Below are 27,585 nucleotides of genomic sequence, written 5' to 3'. Positions count from 1 at the left end.
GAGTAGTTTTGTAAACCGTGAGCAGAAGACATGCTGGAGTGATCTGAGGGTGCCTTGAGAGGCAGGGACGGCTGCTGCTTCCAGGTTTGACCGCAGGAGAGGGAGGGAGCAGGAGAGTCCGCGCTGGAGATGAGGGAGAGGATTTTGTAGGTTTTTAAGATAGAAGAGCCCCAGACGTGTTTATATGTTGCTGGAAAGGAAAGTCCATCGAGAGCAAGAGGGATGGTGGGTTAGCGGGATCCAGAGGATGGGTGGAGTGACTGGCTTTGGGTTGTTTTGTTAATATTTTCATGTACTTTTCTCAAATTCCCGACCGACTAGGGTTAGACTACTAGGACGCTGTAGCCTCACCTCCCTCCCACAGTGCTCAGAACCCCCTTGCCTGCCAGCCTCCCAGGGTGCCTCCCCCGGAAGGCTGAGTTCCTGGTCAGTGAAGGATTCCAGCCCCCCATTTGAAGGACAGGCCTCCATCACAGGGTCCTCCCCATTTAGGAGGAGAACATGCATATCCTTTATCCTTCCTATTTGAATGGAGTAATTGACAAAGCAGAGGATGGAGTTCAAGATAGAGCCCCAGTGTATTGAAAGAAAAACTTGATTAAATAGGAGCACTGTAGGGGTGCCTGGGTGGCTCAGTCCGTTATGCATCTGTCTTCAGCTGGGTCATGATCCCAGGGTCCTGGGACCAAGCCCCATGTTGGGCTCCCTGCTCGGCAGGGAGTCTGCTTCCTCCCCTCCCTCTGCCACACCCCCTTCTTGTGCTCTCTGTCTCTTAGATAAATAAATTTTAAAAATCTTAAAAAAAAAAAAAAAAGGAACATTGTATGAAAATAGCTCTCAGACCAGGGAGGCAATGGACGAGTTACATTGTGTATAGCCAGCTTGCTGGGTCTTGAGTGTCCTGGAATTCTGCTAGCTCTTGCTGGTACCACTTTACCGGATTGTAAGTATATTGCAGGTATGCAGAGAGAGACAGTTTTTAGACTCCAGTCTGAATGAAGTGTGAATGAAGTAGATGCTTCTATTTGCTGGCTTTTTCTGGGGGAAAATATTATTGTTCTTTTCAGCAAGTACACATTTTTAAACTTATTATTTTTCTAAATAACCTTTATTTTTTAAGAGCAGTTTTGGCTTCCCCGCCGAATTAAGTGGAAAATCCAGAAAAGTGGCCACTACAGTCTGTCCCCAAGTAGTGTACCCTTCCCCCGCTGTCAGCCTTCTGTGGCCCAGTGATACATTGTTATAGTTGATGACCCCCCATCTGACACCTCCTTAGCACCCAATTCCCTCCCTATGTTACCTTTGTGTTCCTGCTTGGGGCTGCACGTTCTGTGGGTTTGGAGGAGTGATTGCAATATCACGCAGAGTAGTTTCACTGCCCTGAAAATCCTCTGTGTCCCACCTGTTCATCTTTCCCTCTGCTCTGTTTCTGTACTTGGTTGCTTGCAGTAATTCTCTAACATGGAAACATACAAATTTAGTTTTCAGATGTCTCTTTTCTGACGATCTTGATAGAACCCTAATCATAGCTTTGTTTTGGTTTGAGTACTTTTGTACATAACAGAAGAATTCAGCCATTGACCTGGAATCATAACTTTAAAGTAATAAGGCATCTCTAATTCCAGCTTTTTTCTTCTCTAAGTATTCCTACCCGCCGCGCTCCCTTGGTAGTTAACATTGCAACGGAAGCTTTTTTTCCTTTCCTTTGGGGGAGGGATGGAGGAGAAGGCAGACCTGCCCTTGACTGTTGCCTCCCAAATCCCGAAGGGCAGTCAGCTGAGCTGGTGTGCTTTGTAGGGTTGCGGAGTAGATTTCTGTTCCTAAAGAGCCTAGAAGGAGAAGCTGTGGTTCTTCAAGTTACTAACCACAGTGTTCTCATCAGGGACTTTAAAAGAAAGAGGGGGAAAGGTAGTTTGCGGATTAAGGGGTTAAATCATTAGCATTCTGGGCTCTGCTGTTTACTCACTGCTACTTTATGCAGAAAATATGTTGCTTTGAAGCCTGGGGAAACTGCGGTTGTAAATTCTGCTGTGTGAAAGTCGTTGGGAAAGACCCCCAAATGTGCGGGGTGGTTTGGACTGAAAAGACTAGTTCTTCAGGGAAGGGCAGCTCTCCACCTCGGCTTTACCGACGCACAGTGTTCCCCATTACCAAGCCTTTACCAGCGTCTCCTCCTTTCCTGTGTCCTTCTGGGTGCCTCGGTGGAGACAGGAGTAAAGCAGGCATCCCTTTTCAGATTCTGCCCTGCACCATTGTCCTGACTTTTTCCCCCTCTTTTCACCAGTATTCATATTTACCTAGTATTTTTCTGTTGACTGTTTTACACTCATCCCAGGTGATAGCAGGCATGAACTCACAGGTTTGATGTGCTAGCTATATTTTCCAATACTTAATAAAACACACTTCTGAATATTTAGGAACAAGAAAGTAGTCCCCTGGATACCGCGTGGACTAACCCGGCATCTCCATAGTGATGCTATCTGTTCCACTGTTTGGAACACAGCCTCACACAGCTGGAGGGACACCCCACATTTCCTGAAGCTCATGGATTGAGGTCTAGGGAGGTTTGTTGCACATTTGAGACACCATTCCCTTCCTTCCTGGGTACAGGGAACCATCGAGGCAGAGTTGCTCGATTGCTGGTCTCCTCAGGAGTGTGCATTTTCGGGTCCTCCCCCACCCCCATCCTCAGGGCAAAATGCTGGTAAAGACTGGTCTCCTGCTCTGCCTGCAGGATTGTGTAAACTGAGGCCAGAGCTCTGGGAGTGAGGGCTTAGAGTTACCTAAATAATTTGCATATTTTTGCATTATGCTTCCTTAAACGCCCACCCCAGGTGCTGTGTCTACCCTGGAAATTGCTGCTGTCTCCCAGACTGACCGGGGCCTGGCCCTTCTGGAGTTTACATTCCAGGGAGAATGAATGAGAGGGACGAAACAGGGAAATGATGTCAACAAGGAAATTCTGGATAGTGGTCAGTGTTCTACAGGAGATGGAAACACAGGGACATGGCACATGGTTTGGAGGGAGTGGGGCTGCTGATGAGATGTGGCCTTCTGGAAAGAAGTCTTAGGGCATAACAGGTCCTACCCTCTGGGAAGAGCAGTCCAGCCAGAGGGACAAGCTCAGGCAAAAGTCTTGGGAAATCTTTGGGAAAGACCAAGCCAGTTCGGTTTAACTCTGGGCGGCAAAGAAGGGAATGAGGTAGACCAGCCGGTCGGACGTCACTGAGGGCAGTGGGGAGTTTAGTGCATTGGCTCACGCCACCGAATCATACCCCAGAATTCAGACACAAAGCACATTACAGAGCAAACCAGACCAAGGGTGTCGTTAGACTTTGTCCGAGGCCTCAAGCAGGTTAAGGACATTTCATCAGGGAGACAGCAGTACTGGCCGTCCTGTCTCACAGAGGGACAGGTGCACCACACTTGGCACAGACGTGCCGAAGCACCCAGGACAGGTGCCTTCCACTCTGCTCCTTGGGCCTTCTGGGAAGTCCTTACTGCTAGAAAAAGAGTTCCATTACCAGAAATAAGCCAAGAGTGTTTTTTTTTTTTTAAGTTTGATTTCATTCATTCATTCATTCATTCATTCCAGAGAGAGCATGCAAGACAGAGTGTGCACATGCACCTGGAGAAGTAGGAAAAGGGGGAGGAGCAGGCTTCACACTAGTGTGAGCCCATATGGGGCTGGATCTCAGGACCTTGAGATCAAGGCCTGAGTGAGATCAGGTGTCAGGCGCTTAACCAACTGAGCCACCCAGGTGTCCCCAGAAATAAGCCAAAACTTGGTGTTTGGGTAATTCTGACCTTTGCTTACCAGGCGGTGAGATCAGGATCTGGAACGCCTGAGTGGCTCATTCTGTTGGGTGTTCAACTCTTGGTTTTGGCTTGGCTCGTGCTCTCGAGGCACCCGATGGGGTCCCAGCTGGGCATGGAGCCTGCTGCTCAAGGTTCTCCTCCTCCTTCTCCCTCCCCGTCTCCCCCCAGCTCCTGGATGTGAGCTCTCTAGGGGAATCTTCTGGAAATTCAGAAAAAATTGAAAGGCGCAAAACCAAATATGCTCTTCCAGGGTTATTTGTCATAACCACCATTTCTACTCCTCTTCCACGCAATGTCTTGATCTTCTTTTTGAGAGAGAACGTTGTTAAAAATGAGTACTTCACGCCCAGGTGGGTTCCTGGGTGCTCCTCCTGAATGGGCAGGGGCTGGATGCCTAAGCAGGTGGTCCCAGGACATTTGCATTAGAAGCCATAGGTCACAGCTGAGAAGCTCCTTGGTTACCACCTCCCAGTCCCACCCCAGAGCCACTCCTGAATTCAGGGTGTTCCTAAACTGCAGAGTGCAGTCTGTTCTCTGCTGGAACCACTGGTGCTGGCTGGATGGATATTGTAGGATGAAAATATGATTTATCCATATTTTAGGATGAAATGGTTGAATCTTGTAATAGGCAAATCCATGGCAAATTCAAACAGAAAGTAAGTTGTTGCGCACAATTGACTTGCCCCAAAGTAAGTGAGAGGAAACACAAGTCCTACGGTAATATGTGTCTAAAAACATAGGGTGGGGCGCCTGGGTGGCTCAGTCAGTTAAGGTTCTAGTTCTTGACTTTGGCCCAGGGCATGATCTCAGGGTCATGAGATCAAGCCTCACTTTGGGCTCTGTGCTGGCCATGGAGCCTGCTTAAGATTCCCTCTCCCTCTCCCTTTGCCCCTCCCCCCTCTTAAAAAAATAAATAAAAATAAAAACATTGTTGCAATGGGTGGCTCAGTCGGTTAAGCATCCGACTCTTGATTTTGGCCCAGGTCATGATCTCAGAGGCGCGGGATCAAGCCTCGTGTTGGGCTCTGTGCTCAGTGGAGAATCTGCTTGAGATTCTCTCTCTCCCTCTGCCCCTCCCCTTGCTCTCACTGATGCTCTCTCTCTAAAATAAATAAATCTCTTAAAAGATAAAAAAATATATATATAAAAACTTAAGGTTCCCAATGAGGTAAGTTTAGGGTACAGTCTCATCAACTTGGAAGCCCAAATAAAGAAACCTGTTTATTGGTGTTTCTCAAATTCATTTGCTCATTAACTTGCCATCTTCTCCCACCTGATAATGTCTCTCACTACCATTTCTCACAATACTTTAGAAAACACAAGACTCCAACACGACTAGGAAAAAAAATGTAATTTTTGAGGCGTTTTAAAAGAAATACATATCCGTAAGTTGACTTGTTCTCTTTTTAGCTCTAATACAGAGACTGCGAAAGTTAGCCACATGGCCATCAGCCACTAATGCTATTTTCAGATTCATGGAGCTGCGTGCATGGCCCTGGGAGATGCTTGAAATCTACTTTAGGTTAGCTCTTGGCAACTTAGCGGCGTTGTGACGTGGCCAAATTAGTTAACCTCTATAAACCTCAGTTTCTCTCTCTGAAGATGATGTTATATTAATTCTTTACAGTCATGGCAGAGGTTAAATGAGTTGACTCACGTAAAGCACTTGGCACAGTGTCTGGCATGTAGTAAGTGTTCGGAAAATACAGTCTGTGGTTCGTCCACGAGCTTGATGCAGGTTTGCTGTTCAGCAGGGTTTGGTGGACTCTGTCTTAGGGATAGATGTCCTCAGGTATGGATTAATGAGAAAGTTGAGAAAATTAGAGTGGGCTAAAGTGTCTGATCCTAATGTCACTGAAGAAAAAAAGATGGCGGGGGGGGGGGGGGGCCGGGGGGGCTCAGGGGGTTAAGCCTCTGCCTTCAGCTCAGGTCATGATCCGAGGGTCCTGGGATCGAGCCCCACATTGGGCTCTCTGCTCAGTAGGGAGCCTGCTTCCCCCTCTCTCTGCCTGCTCTGCCTACTTGTGATCTCTGTCAAATAAAAATAAAATCTTTAAAAAGAAAAAAAAAGTGGAACCTTATTGGATTAGGTTCCTAGGGCTGCCCATAACAAAGTACCACAGACTATGTGGCATGAATGACAGAAATAATATTGGGTCACAACCCCAGAGGCCAGAAGTCCAAGATCAAGGTTTCTGCTGATTTGGCTCCCTCTGAGAGCTGTGCAGGGTATCTGTTCCGTGCCTGTCCTTGTTGCTGCTGGTCTACTGGCCATCTCTGGCATTCCTTGGCTTGTGGTGTGTCACCCTGATCTCTGCCCCTTGGTGCTCACAGCACATTCTCCCTGTTTGCACGTTTCTCCTTTTTATAAGGACACCAGTCATATCGGGTTAAGGCCCACCTACCCTGCTCCATTATAACCTCATCATGGCAAATTACGTATGCAATGATCCTTTCTCCAAATAAGGTCACATTCTGAGGTACCAGAGGTTAGGACGTCAGCAAATGAGTTTTGTGGGGACACAGTTCAACCCACAATAATGATACAGAAAAAGTCAGTCCCAGGGAGAACATGCAAGAGAAAAGAGATTTGTAAACATCCAGTTGTAAAATTTTTTCTTGCTTTTTTCCTCCTTGGAACTATCTTTTTTTAAAAATCACTTTTATTGAGATTATGTACATACAACAAAATGAATCAATTTTATGTGTACAATTCAGTGAATTTTGACAAGTCTATATACCTGTGTATCCACCCCCTCAGTCAAGATACAGATTATCTCCTGGGGGCTTGGGTGGTACCACCAGTTAAGAGATGGACTGTTAGTTTCAGCTCCAGTCATGATCTCAGGGTCATGACATCCAGTCCCACTTCAGGGTCCTGGGCTCCTGGGCTTCCGGATTCCCGGGCTCCCGCACTCAGCAGGGAATCTGCTTGAATTTCTCTGGCTCTTTCCCTTTGCTCTTCCCCCATCCCTGCCATGTGCTCCCTCTGTAAATAAACATATATTAAAAAAAGATACAGGGGCGCCTGGGTGGCTTGGTGGGTTAAAGCCTCTGCCTTCGGCTCAGGTTATGATCCCAGGGTCCTGAGATCGAGCCCTGCATCGGGCTCTCTGCTCAGCGGGGAGCCTGCTGCCTCCTCTCTCTCTCTGCCTGCCTCTCTGCCTACTTGTGATCTCTGTCTGTCAAATTAATAAATAAAATCTTAAAAAAAAAAAGATACAGATTATTTCCATCATTTTGGAAAGTTTCCTCCTGTCTTCCCCCCATTCACCACCCTTGTCTTCACCTCCAGCCCACTGGCTGGTACTGGCCTGCTTCCTATACCTGTAGATCAGTCATAATGTGCCTTTGCTAGCATTTCATAGAAATGACATTATACATAGTACATGTGGTCTTCTGTGCTTGCCTTTTTGCTTGTGTCTGCTTTTAAAGTGAACCATTAATCCATAGGAATCTAGTATAGAAGTGTTTAATATTACAGAATTAAGAATATTATCCATATAATTATAATAACTAATATTATACAGCCTTTAAAATTCTGTAGCTAGATGGAACACAATCATGATGGATTAAAAAATTATTTCCTTACTATGCCCATGGCCCTATTTATTAAGTAACCTGTATTAGAGGAAGTTCTTTCAGGTGTTTTTTTTGTTTTGTTTTGTTTTTTGTTTGTTTGTTTTTTGTTTTTAAGTCATTGATTACCGCTACCAGGAAAATGGGTTTAGTTGAGGGAAGGTGAGCTTTTGCCAAGATCAGAGCTTCAGGATATTGGCGTGTGCCTGTAACAGTATTTTTGGTGCAGTGTTTTGCAGGTCATTGTAAAGATTAAATGAGATGGTGCATTTCAAGGGTTGAATATGACTGGGGCCCAGCACACCAGAAGGGCCCCCAAAATGTTACCTGTCACTGCTGTTACTAGTGGACTCAGAGGCTAGAGCCCCAGGGTGATGATCCAGGTCCGAGCTTGTTACCCTTCAGCGTCCTGGGTGGCCCCACCCTCCTCTAGGCGGGGAATGGGCCTGTCCCCTTCCTTCACCCCCTCCACAGCACACTGCCGTGAAAGTGCTAAGCTTTCCTCTGAAAAGAAAAAGGTCCCCCGTGACCGGATGTGGGCACTCTCCCGAAAAAGTTCATCCTCCTCATTTTAAGGTGGAAGAAGGTTTTTAGCAACATGGGGCAGCCGGCCTATGCAGGAACACTCTAGTGCAGCGGCCCACACTTCCAGCCTTTGGGAAATTAAAACAGGGGCGATGCCAGCCGGACACTGAGATGTTGAAATGTCGTGCTAGTTCAAAGTGGGGACTGTTGTCACCCATCTCAGTATTTAGTGCCAGCCAGGGTGGAGTCGATGTTTATAGGCATCAGTGGAAAGTTAATCATCTTACAGTTTCTTGTTCGAGACGTACTAAACACTTTAGAGCTAAAATAGGGAAGTGGCTGATACCATCTTTCCGGGAGTGACTTTTTAGTTTTCAGTTGTTTGGGTTCTAATTTGTCATATTTTTCTCATCCCTTATCCTTCGTATCATTTTTAAAATATGTGTGAATTAAGGTCAATGAGCATCTGTGTTGACTCCCACCCCAAACGGAATCTCCGAGTTATCTTCATATAGATCTTGAAGAGGTAGTAATTTTAGCCTAAGTGGCAATTAAAAAAGCGAGATTATACTTAATAACCTCCACAGGGGTACCTGAGGTCTTCTGTTTGGGAATCTTCACAAATGCTGTTCGTCATCAATAATTTAGGTGGGATATCGTCTGACTTCCGTTTAGTTTTTACAAGGTGACAGAGGACTCCAGGTGTCTCTCGGGAGATGGCAGGGAGAAAATAGCTGGGCACATACATCCACTGAAGCCATGCTTTCCAGATGTTTCTCAGCTGTGAGCCCCTCATCCCGAGCCTCAGTTTCCTTTTGGGGGAAACAACCACAGTCCAGTTCTTTTTCAGCTCTGGGTTCAGTTTGTTATTGAAATATTAATATGCAGGGTCTGTCTTAGAGCTGCTAACTCAAATATGATCCTGTGTTACGAGATTAACATTAATTTAGTTAAGTGTATTGTCAGATTTGACATGGAGGACATAGTCATGCTAATTAGAACAGGTACAGTGAATAGGCTGCTGCTGGAGCTGTCTCATTAAGACTGAATTGAATTGATTTTGATGCCTTTTTACAGATTTTTAAATTAAGAGGAATAAATGACAGCAGTTGGCTCCGAATCTATAGACTTTTGCCTAGAACCACTGTAGTCCCTTTCCACGATTATTTTTTACACTTCAAGTATGCTAATTTCTTGCCACCTACTATCTCCTTTATTATCATCCACCTAAATTACATTAGTGCAACTGAATATAGCTTAATACAGTTTTGGAGTCAATGCTTAATTTGTTTAGCATTTTAATTTCCATATACCAACTGTATAAACAGGATATCAAGTACATTATTAGCAGATAAAATAATTCCAATGATAAGATTTATTTTGAGTCTTTGTGTATATAAATGGTTGAGTAAATATTAATACCTAAGTCATCTCCTCTAACTAGGACTAGTCAGGCCAGGACGCTAAGGGTAGTTTTTGTTGACTTCAGTTGATTTACCTTCTAGTGTAGGCTTTCCAGGAGAAAGCCAGCAGATTTCAAATGTAAAGTTTCAGAATTCTTCCAATTTTAGTATATGTGCTGCCGAAACGAGCACTAAAGTTTCAGAATCCTTTCTACTTGTTTCCTCAAAAAACACTTTTCCAAGTAATACTGGACTGCGCTAGAAATTAGGAATTAGTAATATGTTAATTACTCACGTACCAGAGTCTCATCTGGCTTATTTGTCGTGCATCAGAGCTACAGGAAGGAGTCTCCAAGGGCACTTACACTTAGATGGGGGAATCTTTATGCAGTCGCTCTCCAAGGCCATGGTCAGAGTCAGGAGCTTCTGGAGACGGGGGAAAAGGAGTACTCCTGAGATTCAATATCATTGTCAGGAAAATTTTTATTCATCAAGTGTCTTCATCAAGATAGACGTTGTACTTGAAGAGATTTGAGAAGTAAAAGGAATAACTGCTTATTCTTGATGCTTGGTTATACCAGAAGTTCCTTGATGCACATTACGTATATCACGTGATGTGTATTATCTTTGCTGAGTTTCCGACTCTGGGTATTTGTGCGGCACTGCCCACTGCCTCGTGTAAAGTCAGCTGCGATTTCACAGTGAGTTCAGAACCAGTGGGAAATAGCAAATAAGAAGGCTTAGAGGAGCAGTGTATTTTGTAAGTATCCCTTAAACATGATCGATTTAAAAAGAACAGTTGTCACTTGTAACATCTTTAAAACTATTTTAAAAACAATAGCTTACATATTATTTTTGGTTGTATTCCAGGAACTAGGCAAGTACGTGTCATTAACATTCTACTTTTTATGTGAATTGTGGATTTTTCACAGTAACGATGATGTTAATACCATCTGAAAGATGGAGAAACTGAGGCACCGAGGCCTGAATCACACAGTAGGCATGTGGCATATCCGGGACTGAAGCCCAGCCCTTAGGCATGGAGCTCATGACTCTGTTCTGCCTCCATATCCCATTGGTAAAATGTTAGTGATGTTTTTCTATGTAGAATTTAGAAGGAGTAGCTGTCAGTTCCTTTTTTTTTTTTTTTTTTTTAGGAGTTTATTTATTTATTTGACAGAGAGAGAGAGATCACAAGTAGGCAGAGAGGCAGGCAGAGAGAGAAGGGGAAGCAGGCTCCCCGCCAAGCAGAGAGCCCAATGCAGGGCTCGATCCCAGGATCCTGAGATCATGACCCGAGCCGAAGGCAGAGGCTTAACCCACTGAGCCACCCAGGCGCCACTAGCTGTCAGTTCTTGAGATTATACCATAAAATAGTTTGCTTCACTTAAAAACGCTATTGCTTCTATTACAGAATAAATGTCCACCTAGGTTATGCTTAACGCCTCTGTAGTCTCTGTGTCGAAAAGACGTGTGGTTGCTATGCTCTGTTACTTCAAGCGTTCCACCTCCTCCAACGCCAAGTTCATTTTCTGTTTCCCTTTCTGCTCCTGTTCTCTCTTTGAAAGTGGTTTCCAACACTTGACACGGTTATAGGAGAACAGAGAAAAAAGTCTGTGTGAACAAAGGAGAAAGATGGGGGGGGGCTGTGGTGTCCCCACCTTTTTTTGCATTTTCTCCTTGGAATTCAGTATTCTGTTCTTCAGCAGATGTTTATGTAGTGCCTGCTGAATGCCCCGCTCTGTGCTCGAGACCGACATAAAGTACATACAAGCCAGTTCTTGTCCCCTCAGCCTGCAATCTGGTGGATTCCCAAGGGGGATTCCGAGCACATTTCATTTGTGGAAAGTGCTTGATGGGACTTGCTGGGCTTTGGCTCTGGGGTCCTGGTCTGCCCCACCCCACCTGCCCCGGTGTGTCCCTCAGAGCTGATCCAGAGTCAGCCAGCCCCAGTGGCCGGCCACCTTCTTACCATTTTGCAAACCTTGACAAACAACCGCCAACCCCGAGCTGCCTCTGTTCTTCACTGGGTGGGGGGTGGGGTGGGAGTGGGTGGGTGGGGTGTGTGTGTGAGGGGGTTCCTGTATGGTGTGACAGCATCAGGCTTCTGTATTGGGAAGTAATGTGCATTTATTTGCACAAAATTCCTGTCACCTCATTAGTGCTCCATGTTGCCTTAATGAAAATGTGTGCCTACTGAAGCCATGAGATTGTGGGTTTTGTTTATTTTTTCTGGGAGGGGTGGGAGGGGTAGGTCACAAATCAGAAAGTGTTTGAGGGCCACGGCCCCAAAGGAAAAACCATTGAGGTCGTTTATTGGAAGATCAGAGCACTCAGTTACAACTTGCTGTCATCATCAGGACTGTTGATTCCTTTTCTACTATGTGCAAAAAAAAAGTATTCCATTTGGTACTGTGAGGAGTTGATTGGAAAAATAACCGAGTAGTGCTTACCCCATTTCATTTTGACGAGATCCGTAGGCTTTCAGCTGACAGCTGTGATCCTCCAGAGGGTGTATGGGCCAGAACTATTTATCTGTGAGCCCATATATCCGTGCACTTTCTCTCCAGGTGAAGGATCTATATGGTTCTCTAAAACTTGGGCTTCAGCCCCACAATCTTTGCAAGGAAGCAATACAGAGAGGGATGCTGCGGGGGTGTTCTAGAGAAGAGCAAAGCAAATGGCAAAGCCTGGAGAACCTTTAAACTCCTCTTCCCAAACAAACAAACAAAAACAACCCTCTTCCCAAACCTCCCTCACAGCTATCTACATAGAGGGACCCGTTAAGATCCTAGTTGGAATAAACAAGAGAATAAACAAGAGGGGCAAGCATCAGAGACTGATCTCCCGAGTGGATGAGTGGGGTTGGGAAATTAGGGAAAACCAGTCCTGTCCAGTCTGATCCCCCGAGGACACAGGCTTTTCCCCTCTTGCCCATGTCCCTCCCGCATCCCTGTGTCCTTTCTCACTTTCTGCCCCTTTTTCTGCTCCTTCCTACTCGCCTGTATCTTCTCAGTCTGTCCTCTGTCCCTGCCCGGCTTCTCTACCCCTGACTGCTTTTCTTGCTAGATGAACCTCCCATTTACCCACCTTGCTCTGCCACCTCCATGGTTGTCCGGGCATTCCATACTGTGTCTTGTGGTTAAATAAGCATCTAATAAAATTAAGCGGGGGCTCTTAAGAATACCAAAGGCATTCTGCTACGTGGTTTCCTTCCCACTGGCGGATATGCCCGGTGGAGTGCCGTCTGCTGCCACAGGCAAATGAAGGGCCTGTTTTCAGAGTCTGATCCAAGTCCTGGTGGGTCAGACACTACCAGATTGCCCCAGACGGGGAGACAGCACATTCGAGTCGAGAGAACGCAGGCTGAGCTCCCAGAACATTTTGCTTCTAACTTTAAATCAGCTGCTTTTTTTTTTTTTTTTTAAACCTTGGGCAGTTCATCTACATATTCCTGCCTCAGTTTTCCTTCTTTGCAGAAGACAGTATTGGCCTTACCCTCCTCTGTCGCTGGACCTCTTGGAAGGCTGTGAGTTTTGATTGTCCCTAAGGCCTTCGGAATTCTGGGATCTAGTAGGTAATTTCTGTGTATACATAGGGCAGCATGTAAATTCCAGGTATGATTTTTTTTTTTCTAATGCATTTCTATTTTTGTACCAAACTTTTCTTGCCAGTCAGGTTGATCTTTTAAAAAGTTGGGTGGTTGTTGTTGTTACTTTTTTTTTTTTTTTTTTTTTTTTTTTTTACTCTTGTTGGTATTTATTTTAAGATACTTCTCCAAGAACACAGATGTCTCCTTTACGGCGTGAAAATTGTAAAGAATAGCTCATTGCAGTAAAGTAGCGAGGAGGATGACTGTTTGGCTGCTGTCTTTACTGCTCATTCGCCTCCTTGCTCATCTGTGTTTTCAATGCTATCTTCTCTCCCATCTGCTCCTGAGCAGGAAGTTTCATCAGCCGAGGTACCCTCAGAAATAACCCGAGACGGGAGTGCGCTGGGCTCATTCCAGGCCTGGTGTCAGCTGTGGGAGCTTTCGCCACCCCCCCCCCCCCCCCCGGGCTTGGCTGCCAGCAGACCCAGCATCAGCCAGGTCCCCAAGGAGCAGAACCAGAGTACCCCCACCGAGTCACCCCGGCTCCCACTAGCCGCTCAGAGTCATGTGATAAGCACCCGGACGACCGAGGCACCCTCAGGAGAGTCTGTGCATCTTTTCACTGCGGAGATTGCACCCAGCCCCAGATCTCACCCGGAAGCAGCCTTTTGGGCAAAGGGCTAGGTCTCTGGCACGCCTGTCGGCGCCACACCCCACCTGTTGGTTCCGGCGTGGGAAGACCAAGACTGCTTCCCTCCATCGCCCCCTACTCGTTTTTTTTAATCACCCGATACGTCTTTTTTGAAAAGTTGACACTGATACTGCCTCTAAGAGGCTGTTACTTTATTAAAAAGCATCCATTTTATATCACTAACACAAGTTTTTTTCTATTCTGGAGGGGGATCTCAAGCTGCTTTGTGACAGCTCTCGTAATTTAGAACAATGCAAGATATAAATAAATAAACAGCATTCCCATTACATGGTGTCGAGTGAACAATGTCTGAAGTCGGCATTCTGTTCATTAAGCACCCTGTTTTATTATTTCCTCCTGTCAGTGAGGCAAATAAAAAACTGTAGTGATTAAAATTTAATCTTCCGGGGCCACCTGGGTGGCTCAGTCGGTTAAGTGTCTGGCTTCAGCTCAGGTCATGATCTCAGGGTCCTGGGATTGAGTCCCACATCAGGCTCTCTACTGGGCCTTCTCTCTCTCTGCCTACTTGTGAGTTCTATCTGTCAAATAAATAAATAAAATCTTTTAAAATAAATAAATTTTAAAAAATAAGCTTTCATCTTCCTCGTCAGTTAGAGAAAATGCTGTGACTGTGAAGGAACCTCTCTATGCTGGCTTCTTTTTTTTTTGTTTTCTTTTGCATTCATGCCTTTGGAATCCCTTTCATTTGACGGCCAGTTCTTGATTTCAGAAAAGATTGGAATTCCAATTCCGACGACCTAAAATGCCAGTAGCTTCCATTAGAGATTTGAATCTCTGTAGTTGATATATATTTTTTTAAGTTACAGAATAGTCAAAAAATCAAGACTGGAAAAAGCATTATAGACCAACATTATAGAGCAACAAAGAGCAGGCACAAGCAGGGGTCCAACGGTGTACATTGTCAGTGGGAAGACTGAGGCGACATGATGCGGCTTGCCAGCGCCTCAAAACTCGGCAGTGACGGGCTCCGGCTGTAGCTTAAGCCACACCTTTGTCCCCTCTTCTGAAGAACGCTGGGTTTAGAAACCGCAGTCAGTGTCAGTACTGCCAGACGTCCTACAGGAGTTCCCGCTTTTAAAAAATAATTGGGTCAAAAGTTGCTCTGATCCTTGTCACGTGGCACGGCTAAGCATTTGTATGTGTTATTTAACAGTAATGTATTCTGGATTCATATCAAGAGAAGTGCAGTCCTTGCTGTCCCAAAGTACCACTTGCCCCTAAAAGGGTTTGCTTAAGAGTGTCAGTAAGTAGTTCTTAGAGGATTTATTGTTTTTTAAAATATTTATTTATTTATTTGAAAGATAGAGCGAGAGGGGCGCCTGGGGGGTTCAGTCAGTTAAGTGTCTGCCTTCTGCTCAGGTAATGATTCCAGGGTCCTGGAATCAAGCCCCGTGTCAGGTTCCCTGCTCAGCCTGCTTCTCCCTCTTCCTGCGCCACTCCCCCTGCTTGTGCTTTTTTTTTTTTTTTTTTTAGATTTTATTTATTTATTTATGTATTTGACACAGAAAGAGAGAGGGAGGGAGAGCAACAAAGAGCAGGCACAAGCAGGGGGAATGGCAAGGGAAGAAGCAGACTCCCCACCGAGCAGGGAGCCTGATGCGGGGCTCCATCCCAGGACCCTGGGATCATGACCTGAGCTGAAGGCAGAGGCTTAACCCACTGAGCCACCCAGGCACCCTGCTTGTGCTCTCTTGCTCACTCATTCTCTCTCTACCTCAAATAAAGACATAAAATCTTGAAAAATAATAAAATAAAATAAAATAAATATTGAAAGATAGAGTGAAGATGGAGAGTGAACACAAGCAGGAGGAGTAGCAGAGGCAGAGGGAGAAGCAGACTCTCTACTGAACATGGAGCCTCACATGGGGTTTGATCCCAGGACCCCAAGATCATGACCTGAGCCGAAGGGAGATGCTCAGCTGACCGAGCCACTGGGGTGCCCCTGTTTTTTAAAGATAATCCATTTATTGGAGAGAGAGAGAGAGAGCGCAAGCGAGCGAGTGCAGGCGAATGAGGGGAGGGGCAAAGGCGGAGAATCTAAAGAGACTTCACACTGCACGTAGAGCCAGCCGTACAGGGGGCTTGATCTCACAACCCATGAGATCATGACCTGAGCCAAAACCCAGAGTTGGATGTTTAACTTACTGAGCTACCCAGGCGCCCCACTTCCGCCCACTGCTCGCCCCCTCCGCAATTCTGAGAGCATTTAAAGCATGATTTGATTTAAAATTTTTTATTCACCTGCAGATCTCTTGTCTTCAGGAACTCCCTGTGCATATGGCTAGTTCCCAAGGAAGATTGTCAACTCCCTGGGAAATTCAGTCCCACCTTGCCCTAGCCACACTCCAAACAGAACAGCCCCCCAACATTTTCTGTATGAATGAGCGTTTGAGCAAATGAACCTTTTGAAACATCCGCTTTGTACGTTAGAGAGTTAGAGTAGGCTAGTATATTTGAAAGCTGTGTATAATTTTTTATTTTTTAGCACACGGAGCTCAAGCAAATAGCCATCTAAGAATCTTAAGAGGAGGTTCTCAGGGATGCAGTTAAGGTTCGAAGGAACACATTTAGCTTTTGACACTGCCAGACAGGGAATTTTTATGACCATATCCAAGAAGTCAGTAAGTGAAGTTTACTGTCTGTTTAGAGGCAGAGGTGTCCCGTAGTCAAGATCTAGGACTAGCAGTTAGAGGAGTAAAATGCCGGTTCCCTGTGGTGGGGAAATACAGCGTCTGTGGGGGTGGGGGAAGGAGTCCACACGCCAGGCCAGCTGGCTCCTGCCTTCTGCATGACCACTGACGGTCCTCCTAACCCTCCAGCCAGTTGTGTTCATTTCAGAACAGACCAAGTGGAAGGACGTGGATGGAGCAGGGTAAATCTGTCCCTTCGCTCGGGAACGCCAGACTGTGGAGAGCCTAGTAACAGAGAGTGGGAACCTTATCCTGCTATGCAGTGGCTAGTGTGTAAAATACCGCCGTAAATTCATTACTAGATAATTATAGGCTAAACCACTTGACCCCACAGTCAACTTCCTTCTTTGTGAAATGGTGATAATACTTAACATTGTGCAGAGGTTTCTGATTTCGGACTAGAGGGCCGTCCATGAGCATTAGATACAGTGTCATTGCCAACCCCTGCTGCTGTCTGTGTTCTCCTTCCAAGAGAGCGCGTGCAGGACACCAATCTGGAAACAGGGAGGTGTGCCTGGACAGCTTTTATCGTCTTGCCTTTGCTGTGTTTTAGATCTGGGAATGGAGGGGACCGGGGAAGGGGACAGATGACCCGATAGTCCCCCAGAGTGTGGAAACCATACGCTCTTGTCCCGTTCTTTCAGGATCCAACTAAATAGACTTCTGTGTCAGCTAAATATGAGCTTACCATGACCTGAGGCCCATTTAATTTTCTGTTCCGCACATTTCCTCCCTGGCAAGAAAATAAAGGGAAGGGAAGCATTATCCCAAACTTCAGTTCCATTTCTGTATTTCTTCATTCAGTCATTTTTCAAAAATGTCAAAAGAATAAGAATCCTGATTATGAAGGTAAAATATAGCAGTATGCCAAGAGTATGTACTAATTTATTTAATTTGAATTTTTTTTTTCTTTTTAAAAATAGCTTTTTTAAAAATGCCAGGAGTAATAAATGTTCAATGCCACAAAGCACAAGAGAATAAAAACAAAAATAAAATTTGCCTGTCACATCAGCTAGTCCTGACCCCTACTAATATTTTGATGTGTTTAATTCCAGAGTTTTTAATTGAATATACAAATATCTTTGAAAAAAAACCTTTCCCTGTAGAACTGTTCCATAACCTGCTTTTCACTTTAATGCTGTATTTTATTTTTTTTTAATTAGTAACATCCATAGTTGAGCTGTACTGTGTCTTCTAAAATAACGCTGATGTCTTAAGTATATTTAAAAATATCTCAGAGATCCTCTCTGCCTGCCTTCTCTGCCTACTTGTGATCTCTCTCTCTCTCTGTGTCAAATAAATAAGTAAAAAAAAATTTTTTTTTTAAAAGGGGAGGGCACCTGGGTGGCTCAGTGGGTTAAGTCTCTGCCTTCAGCTCAGGTCATGATCTCAGGGTCTTGGGATTGAGCCCCATATAGGACTCTTTGCTCAGCGGGGAGCCTGCTTCCCTCTCTGCCTGCCTCTCTGCCTTCTTGTGATCTCTCTCTCTCAAATAAATAAATAAAATGTTTCTTTTTTTTTTTTAAATCCAAGATATCTAATTTAAAAAGTAGTCCAACTCTTTTTGCACAGCAAAATTCTATCAAAATGGTCTCTTTTTTCGAGTTACTTTCCTTTCGCGGGGAAAAGGAAGTAGGGAAATTTTGGCAAATAGTTGTTCTTTTCGTGGTCCCAGTTTGGTAATCTAATAAGGGAGCTTCTCAGATACCTATTCCATTTGAAAAACAACAACAACAACAACAAAAAGGCACATTGAGGGTACACACTGCATCTTGAGGGTACACACTGCATCTTGGGCCGACAGGATGCACTGAAATAGAGAAACATTAATAGCCCCTCCTCTTGGCCAACAGCAAGGAGAGTAACATTTTGCTATTTCAGATTAAGAAGCAACTGCAGATTAGTTTAACACAGTTGCTAGTCATTTTGAAACAACTTGGAAGCCTCCTATGTTTGCTTTCTAAGTTTTGTTTGTTTGTTTTTTCTTTTCTTAGATTTTATTTAAATCACAAGTAGGCAGAGAGAGAAAGGGGGAAGCAGGCTCCCCGCTGAGCGGAGAGTCCCATGCGGGGCTCAATCCCAGGACCCTGAGACCATGACCTGAGTTGAAGGCAGAGGCTTAACCCACTGAGCCACCCAGGGACCCCTGTTTTTGTTTTTGTTTTTAATCTGTGAAATTAAGATTTTAATCTGAAAAGGAAAATCCATACAGTTCAAGTGCCATTTCATTTCATGGACATGTCGTAATGATTTCATTCTCTACTTCCTTTCACACACCTGGCCAAAGCACATAGCTGGCATTTCTGTTTTGTCCTTCTCTATTTTCCTTCTTTCTTGTCGGCACCTCACCAGGTAATCCTTCTATCAATGCAAAATGCTGTCTTTTTCACCCACAGATCTTACCTCTTCAGCTATTTTTAAAGTTCTCCATAGTTCTCAGTAGGTCCGTAGCTGTCTTCTCTGTCCATTGGCTTACTGCTCTGTGAGATTTCATTTTTCATGTGCAGAAGGAAAGAAATGTCCTTCATCCTTCTCTGTACCAAGCACTGGATTGTACACCTTCACAAACAAGTCTCATGTGCTGCAGGCTTGATCTCTCTGTAGGGTGGGAAGATTCAACCCTGTCTTAGAGATGAGGAAACTGGCGTCTGATAGGTTTGGAAACTTCTCCAAGATCACACAAAGGGTAAGGCTGAGTTCGAAGCAGGTTCAGATTCCAAAACCAGGGCTCTTTCTCCTGTACCCATAGGATGTCCTGTGGAGGAAACTTTTCCAGCTATACAAAGTTTTGAAAGTTGTCTTACCTTAAGAACATGTTTTCCTTTACTACTTTTGGGCAGAAATCTTTCTTCAGCATATTATACAGACTTTCCACTCTAAGCTAGTTTGGCATTTGATTTGGGGGTGATACAATTTTGGGTGACTTTTATAAGTACATATTGTCCCATGGGCTAGAAAACCAGTGACCACACACACGTGTTTTAAATGCATGGATTAAGGGGCGCCTGGGTGGCTCAGTGGGTTAAAGCCTCTGCCTTCAGCTCAGGTCATGGTCCCAGGGTTCTGGGATTGAGCCCCGCTTCAGGCTCTCTGCTTAGCAGGGAGCCTTCTTCCCCCACTCTCTGCCTGCCTCTCTGCCTACTTGTGATCTCTGTCTGTCAGATAAATAAAATCTTTAAATACATGGATTAAGACTTAAGTAGGTACTATGAGTGTGAAGGGGGCTCCTTCGATAAAGTCAATGGAAGATTTGATGTCAAATTTGGATGTCCTGAAGGCTTTGGTGCCTAATTCTCAGGTGTCTTCAGAGACTGACAGAAACTGTCCCCTACATAAGGTATATGTACAATACTCATTGATTTTAAAGCACTGCTGGGCCTTTTTAATTTTATTTATTTACTTAAACTCAGGTGAAATTGTAAGACTTTTTTCTCTCTCTTCAGTGTCACTCTGCTATTTAGTTAAAGTCTGTAGAAACCACGAGCTTGATACGTGCTCGGAGCCCAGTTAAGTATTACCTGAATGAATGAAGAAACAATGAGCTCTCTCACAAAAAATATGTTGACATTACGGTTAGGAAGGAGTCTTTTTATACAATTAAGTAACTGTGGTCAGTATAGTGATGTTTTCCCACAGGAACCCTTACTGTGAGTCCAATGGGACTGTGTCAGTTCTAAAGTAACATTCCCAAGGCAACCATAGATTTCCATCCAAGGAACTAGCAGGGTCCATGCCTAAGATACTGTGATCACAGTTCACATACCCTAAACAGTTGGCCAACTGTCAGAAAATAGAATTAATGGGAACACTCCAGTCTCCGGGAATTCCATACAGTATAGACGCTCCTTGAGTCTGTGTGTGTATGTGATACAAATACATATATTTTAAACCCAGGTCGAAATTTGTGGAAAAGCTATGATTTATCTTATATTCCTTCATCCCTCTGTTAAATGCTATGAATTACAACATCAAATAATAAAAGTAAGTATTTTACTATTGACATGCTTTTCTAGAAACATCCCCTAAGAAACCTGTTTCTTTCCCCAGTGAAAGAGGCAATGTAGTCCAACCTGGTAGTGAAACGTGACCTAAGACAGGAGCATACATTTTTAACAAATAAAGTCATTCAAACTTCCAGTTTAAACTTCAGCTCATTTGTTCTAGGCAGTGCCCCTGGGGCTCCTGTTTGAACAGTGCTCAGCTAAGTTAGATTTAGAAGGCAAATTTTTCATTAGCTTCTTTTGAAAGATGCCTGAAGTCAAATCCCTTGAAGGACTCTCCTACCGAAAAATCATTGCTGCTCTGCTGGGTAGGTGAGGTGGATGATTAAGCTGAGGAATCCTCACACTGAAAGCAGCTAGGAAATGGAAGTTTTAAAAGTAAACTGATCAACGTACCTGGAAAATCCGTATGGGATAGAAATAGGGGAAAGAGGAATTTGAAAGAAAATTTCAGATGGCTCTTCCATGTCTGAGTACTGGAGTTAGACTGATGTATCCTGTGAGAGGAAATAATGAACATGTTTTTAGCTTTTAAAAAAAAGGCGATATTGGGCACTGGGTGGCTCAGTTGGTTAAGCGACTGCCTTCGGCTCAGGTCATGATTTCAGAGTCCCGGTATCAAGTCCCACATTGGGCTCCCTGTTCAGCAGGAAGTCTGCTTCCCCCTCTGACCCTCTTCCCTCTCCTGCTCTCTTTCTCTCTCACTCTCTCTGAAATAAAATAAATTAAATTAAAAAGGCAGTATTTCACAGAAATTTACACGAGCATTTGAACAGTAAGTTGTTTTGATTGAAGTTTTTCCAGGATTATTTTTGGTTTATTCTCTTTCTGAATGAAACTGAGAATAAAGTGAATAAATCTTAAGTGCCCACATGTGTACAACTATGGGACCTCCCAGATACAGATTTAGAACTTGTCTAGTAGTCCCAAAGGCTCCTTCTTACCCCTCTCAGTCAGTAAGCCTCCCCCCGCCCTGCCGGCACACCCAGGTGGCCAGTGTTCTGAGCTGTATCTTCACAGATTCATTTTGTGGTCTGTAGCTTCGTGTGAGTGGAATCATACAGAGCGTGCCCTGGTGCCTTTTCTCCATGCACTCTCTGTGAGAGCCGTAAATGTTGCGTTTTCCTCACTGCACGGCTGTTAATTTCATTTATTTTCATAAAATCAGTCAAAAGAGAGAAATAGTGCTGTGAGGTCCTAAGCTGTACTATATTCCCTTCTGCAGTAACTGCCTTTCCATGTAAACATGCGGGGGGGGGGGGGGGTGCCACGCTGGCTAAGTCTGTGGGACATGCGACTCCATCTTGGGGTTGTAAGTTTGAGCCCCACGTTGGGTGTGGAGATTACTTAAAAATATAATCTTTAAAACTTACTTTCTTAAGTAAATAAACATACTTGATAAGTTCAAGTCTGTTGTGATTTGGGCTTCCACATATTAAGAAAAATTCAAGCAAAATTTACTGTGCTGTCTGGTGGGATGTGACTATGTGGCTATATCCATTACAATTTAAATTAATACAATTTAAAATTCAGTTCTTCAGTTCTGTTAGCCACACTCAAATGCTCAAAATAGTCACATGTCACTAGTGGCCACCTTACTGAATGGAGCAGATCTAGAATGTTTCCATTGTGGTAGAAAGCCCTGTTGGATGGCGCTGTTGAGAAAGCTGGCTGTTAGCGGTCTTCCTCTGCCCTTTTCCCCTTTGCAGACATAAGGATGTTGTAGTGACTTTAATTTTTCTCACTTGAGTTAACATTTAATTCTGTGGTTCTCAGACCATCATCTTATAAGCTTCTGTTTCCTAGATTGTCCCTCCAGGCCTTGGGGGGAAAAATAAATGGGAGAATTGTTAAACATGCTGCACTTTTAATTTCTAGAAGGTTCCATGCTCCAACATTGGGGCCTTGGCATTATCACTTGAAAACCTCCTCCTAGCATCCCACTGTGGGTTGATTTCTCATCTATCAGATCTTAGCTTAGACTGGCTTTGGCTTCAGGAGACCTGCCCCAACTGTCCTCCCAGCCCCCAAGCCTGGGTTACATGTCTCCTCAATTCAGCTTGCATACTGACCTGTCCGTGCCCCACCCCCCACCCCCCTTCTGGTAGCAGCTGCTTGGTTCTTGGCTTCTGTCCACACTGAACAAGCCCGGTGAGGTCAGGCACCATCCTGTCACGTTCAGTGTTGCATATCTGTCTCTGGTACAGTGCCTGGCTCTTGGGAGAGGGTAGCAAATACTGTGGAAGGAGAGAACAATGTGCTGCACACCGAAGGGCCTGAAACCATGTAGCTTCATGGTAGGGTTCCTCTCTCCCAGGTAGAGAGAAGGGTCTATTCCATATGGGAGTTACTCTGAGACAGCTTTCTGTCCGGGCCTCTTAGAGAATACGCATCAGTACGCACATTTGCGCCCTTCCTGGTTGAAGTGTTTGGTTTGCCTTTCATCGGAAATCACAGTAAAAAGACATCCAGACTGAGAGGATGCTGGGTGAGCAATCAGAGAGAAAGGCAGATGGGGAAGTGGAGCTGCAAAATGGTCATAATACGGTAGAAAATTCTGCATCTGTCAGCGGGCAGCTGTTCTTGGCATCACCGGCCACATCCCTCCAAGCCAGATGATCTCACGGGGAGGCAGCCGTGTAAGGAAAGGAAGGGTATCCTGTCAGGATAGGTGACAGAAAACTCTAGCTTGAAATATGAGGAACTCGGTTTTCCCACGTAACGAGACATCTCGAGAGAGGCTCAGGGTTGGTCGAGTGGGTGTGTCAACAACGTCCCCGAGAACCTGGGTTTTTTCCAGCTCAGCTTGGGCTCTGGCTTCCTCCCGAGACTGCTAGGAAGGTGGCACCCCTTCTGGAAGCTCGGGGTCGAAAGAAAGAAGAGAAAGCCATAGGCGAGGAAGGGGGTTGTCAGAATGTGTACGATGAAGCCTCGGAGTAGAGGCTGGGTATCTGCTGTAAAGGCTGAGACGGCGTGCCCCAGATATCCTTCCTCCATTCCAGCCTATGGATTTTCCAAGTTCTTTCCGTCTCCCTTAGACTGAAAAGTGCCTTAGAAGCCATCTAACTAAGGGGGCACACACAGACCAGGGAAGGCTCCCAGAGTGAGAAAGAGGACGAAGGGGAGGACGAAGCGGCAGACAGTCCTGCCAGAGTCTGGCCTGAGCCCCCTTCCTGGTCCTTTAGGGTTCATTCCCCTCCCCAATCCCCCACTGCCCCGCCGCTGAAGAAAACACTGGCTTAATTTTAAATTTAGCAATATCCATACATTCATGATTTACAATGTAAATGCTATATATTCTGGGAAATCTGGAATCCTTCAACCGATCAGTTATGCTTTCATTTTTTTTCTCCTTCTATATAGACCTGGCAGTATTGGAGCTGTGCTGAATGAGGTCACAGTCTAACTACAGTATTAACCCTGCAAATCTGTTCGTTTTCGCCTGAGCACCCTCAGGCGGGATACAGAATGTGTCCAATTGAAAAACTATTACAGACACTGCAGTGCCGTGATGGGATGAATTGTAACGGGGGCGGGGGACATGGAGTGGGGGAGGGGGGACTGTCTGTAGCCAGGTAGGGAGAAGCTCTTAGAAGTAGAGGCTTTGGGATTGCATTTTTAAAGGAAGAATGTTGCTCTTTGTCATTTGAATTCTAAAGTGCTAACTTTTAGTATTTTCAAACCCGAACTGTTTGATATTTTCTACCAACCGTGTTTTTGTTTCTTGTTTTTTTCCCCCATCCAGTGCCTCTTCACATTCTCTCCTCGGTGTGCTACAAACATCCGTTTATGCGTTTTTTAATATCCCTTTGCATTATTAAAAATACGTAGGAACGTATAAAGAATAGTATAGTCAACACTCACAAATCGACCACCCCATTTAAGAAATAAAACGTAAACTCTTGTCCTGTGACTGTTTCTGGACCCTGTTTAATCCAGCGTGGAGCAGAGCACAACACAGATGGTCAGAGTTGTGTGTGAAGGCCCCGTCCCGCCCCATTCACGGTAGCTCAGGGTTTCAGGAAGCTCGTGCATTCAGTCTTGCCTGGACATGTGGTTAATGCTAAGTAGTCTAACAGTTGTGCCCCAGGTAACTCCTAGAGCTGTTTCAGGTCATAAAATCTCTGATGTTTTGCAAATTTATATTTTATCGTGCTGGGTTTTATGCACAAAAACTAGATGACTTCCCTTTTATAATCTCCATCAAAGGCCTTTTTCAAAACCCCATTAACATGCCTTCTCACTGACTTCGTCATGCATTGTTTGCATGTTGGAAAACAGTTTTGGGCCAAATGATAAATCTGAGAGTATTGTTGTGGCAGTCATCTTGCAGAACTCGGACGTAAATGCTAGTTTAGCTTACTCCTCAATTGCGGGCTGGAAATATTTGACCCCTTCCTGGAGTGCCAGGGACCGGACTTGACTTGTCTGTGGTTTGGTCTCTTATTTAAAAGCAATTGACCATGTTTGGATAGTATTTGAAACATTTATATTGTATCCATGGAAAGGATGTGATATTTTATTTCCTCGAGAGGATGCTTCCTTCGGCATGCTCTTGCACCTACCCCGGGATGTCCTCTGTGTGCTCTTCTCCTTACCCCGCACCCCTGCCCGTGGGACGGCTCCATCCACACCTGCCCCGGGAGCTTGATCTCTTCAAGAAGTCGGGCGTAGAGAAGAGCAACTTGCTCGTGACTCCCAAGCACGTATTTAACCACTGAAGGGTACAGTCTTTCCAGAATGTCCCCAGACCCACAGTGTTACACAGAGAGAGAAGCAGAGAACAAATGGGTAGCGTGTGGGGGGGTTTTTTGTTTTTTTTTTTAATCTCTTGACGGATGAACTCGTGGTACCTGTGCACAAGGTTGCTTTCAGAATGTGTGCTGATGGCCAAGCCAGTCCCAGCCTCCTCTTCCTGGTTGGAAAAATAGAAATCAAGGAAAATGTTTTGCAGAACACAAGTGCTGAAAGGTCTGTATTTATCTCAACTGCCTAGCAGTAAGTTTCCAGAGAGAAAGATAAAGCATCTGTATTTTATTTAGGCGTGGGTTGTTTCCAGCGTTGATTGTCTTTTCATTTGGAGTGAGTCGTAGCTCTCCACGTGCCATTTACCAGTTGTTAAATGCGGGAATTCATTAGTGAGATAAGCCATCATAGAGCTCAGGATGATTGGAAATGAACATTAGTTCCCCTCCTTGACTCTGAGCGTGGGAAGTTGTCCTTTTCTTCGTTACAGATTTTGTTTTCCTGATACTCATTACAAAAAGAACGAGAGCCCGCTGGTTTGGGGAGATGTTACTGCGGAATGAGTGTCGGCGCTAGTCGCTGGCTTGTTCTTGATGATGCATGTGTTTCCTTTCTCTCCACTGAAAAGATGAAAACGTGTCTAAACTTGCTTATCTCTCTGTAGGACAGTCGACCCAATATGTCAAGACCTCTGATCACTAGATCTCCTGCATCTCCACTGAACAACCAAGGCATTCCTACTCCAGCGCAACTCACAAAATCCAATGCGCCCGTCCACATTGATGTGGGCGGTCACATGTACACCAGCAGCCTGGCCACCCTCACCAAATACCCTGAATCAAGGTAATCTGGAAAAAAAAAAAAAAAAAAAAGGAAAAGTCACACTTGGAAGTGATTGTGTTTGATGATATGTTTTTCCTTTGACCCCCCACAGCAGCAGCATGACCTCCCCGGGTGGGGGCGGGTCCGAACGTGAGCGCCCAGCTCCTGTGGCTGCTCTGGGATGTGGCGGGCAGTCTCGGCCCGGTGGGGGCCTGACCCACAGCTTAGTGGCATCCGCGTAGACCTGTCACAGGGGAATGGAGTTTTGGGATATTTCGTCCTGCTGCGATTTTTGCGTTTCTCCATGTAGCGCAAAAAGAAGGATGATTTCTACCTACCACAGACTTTTCTTCTGTCCTCTTCTTCTAAAACACACATTCTTATCAGTTCTTAGAATTTTCTAGGAGATCACGTGGCCCACCAACTTGTGAGCTAGAGGAAAAGAAAAAAAAAGAGAGAGAGAGATACTCTTATCAGTGAGTGTGGCAGTATATTTAGAACAGTATGCAAAAGTCCAGGAAGCCAAGATAGTTTTGCCTTAAAAAAAAAAAGAGCAGTGGGATTTCTGAGCATGCAAGGCAGATAAGTAAATATAGAAAGTGTCTGAAGAGGGGAGAGTGTTTTACAAATAGGCATTATACACTTGATGCTTATGAGACACCCTGTCCCCTGTCCCCTCCACCCACGTCTAGAGGAGCTCCAAGGAAACAGTTTGCTTTGTTATTGTTGCTGGGACACCCCGCCTGGCTCTGCCTGGATTTGGGGGCTATGCCCAGATCCTCTAAGGGAGCTGATCTTCCCCAGCTGTGCTGGTGGGTAGAGGAGGAGGCAAGAGCCTGTGTGGGCTCAAGTCAGGAAAAAGGGAGTTTTTCTGCATGGTGTTGATCATCTGAACTGGAAACATGCTGTTTGGGCTTTGGGAAGGAACCAGTTGCTTTTTCAAGAACTTCTGACAGTGACAGATAGCGGATAGCAGCACTACCAGGCAGGACTGACGTAGAAATCGCTGGCATCTTCATCTTCACTGCGTGAAGACCCATTTTTTTGTTTGTGTTTTTTAAATTCTCACCCTGCTGCTTATTATTTTATGAAAGAAGGGGAAAGTTGAGAAGAAAAAGGAAATATTTTCTCTCTCGATTTCCAGATTCAATTTCCGCAAAGTGAAATGATTTTTTAAAACACAAATGACTGTTAATTCAATTATCAAAAAAACTATGTCTTTTTAAATGAAATGGTCCCGTCAGTCAGTTATTCCTGTTACTGAGTCCCCACTTTCCCTAAGTGCATCGTAATAGGTGCTCCAAAGTCATGCTACGTGATGGCTGTATTTCCCAAGAATATTATAAGTAAGTAACGTTTCTTTTAAAAAATACTTATTTCCATTTTCTCTAAGCTAATACCAACATCAACAAAAGAAAATCACTGTGCCTCTTTCAAATGAGCACTGAGTTCTGGGGGGCAAGCCACAAAACTTACAGGAGTCCAAAACCAAATCTTTAGCTGTAGCAAAATTCACTGATCTGATCTGATGGCCTTTGGCTTCAGTCCAATTTTTAAATGCTACTCCAGGAGGGAAGTCAGTAATGACCCCTTGTGCATTTGACGTTAACTAGGAGGTTTTCTTTGAATGCTCATTGCACCTAGGGGGGGTCCTCTTACAGATTGAAGCCCCTCCCTGCAGCCGCCCATCCCCCCC

At 44.8% G+C, this 27,585-nt stretch overlaps 1 protein-coding gene across 4 annotated transcripts in view; it reads left to right on the top strand.

Annotated features, from left to right (window-relative positions):
- KCTD1 (potassium channel tetramerization domain containing 1) overlaps nt 1–27,585 on the top strand; it is a 182,867-nt gene that overhangs the window by 107,132 nt on the left and 48,150 nt on the right. For all 4 annotated transcript variants that reach the window (XM_059409392.1, XM_059409394.1, XM_059409393.1 and 1 more), the window contains exon 2: nt 25,732–25,910. In XM_059409392.1, coding sequence (XP_059265375.1) covers nt 25,732–25,910 — 179 coding nt within the window. The remainder of the gene's footprint in view (nt 1–25,731; nt 25,911–27,585) is intronic.

This window comes from Mustela nigripes, chromosome 8, assembly GCF_022355385.1.
Source record: "Mustela nigripes isolate SB6536 chromosome 8, MUSNIG.SB6536, whole genome shotgun sequence".
NCBI classification, from domain to species: domain Eukaryota; kingdom Metazoa; phylum Chordata; class Mammalia; order Carnivora; family Mustelidae; genus Mustela; species Mustela nigripes.
This window is presented reverse-complemented; position numbering and strand designations above follow the sequence as displayed.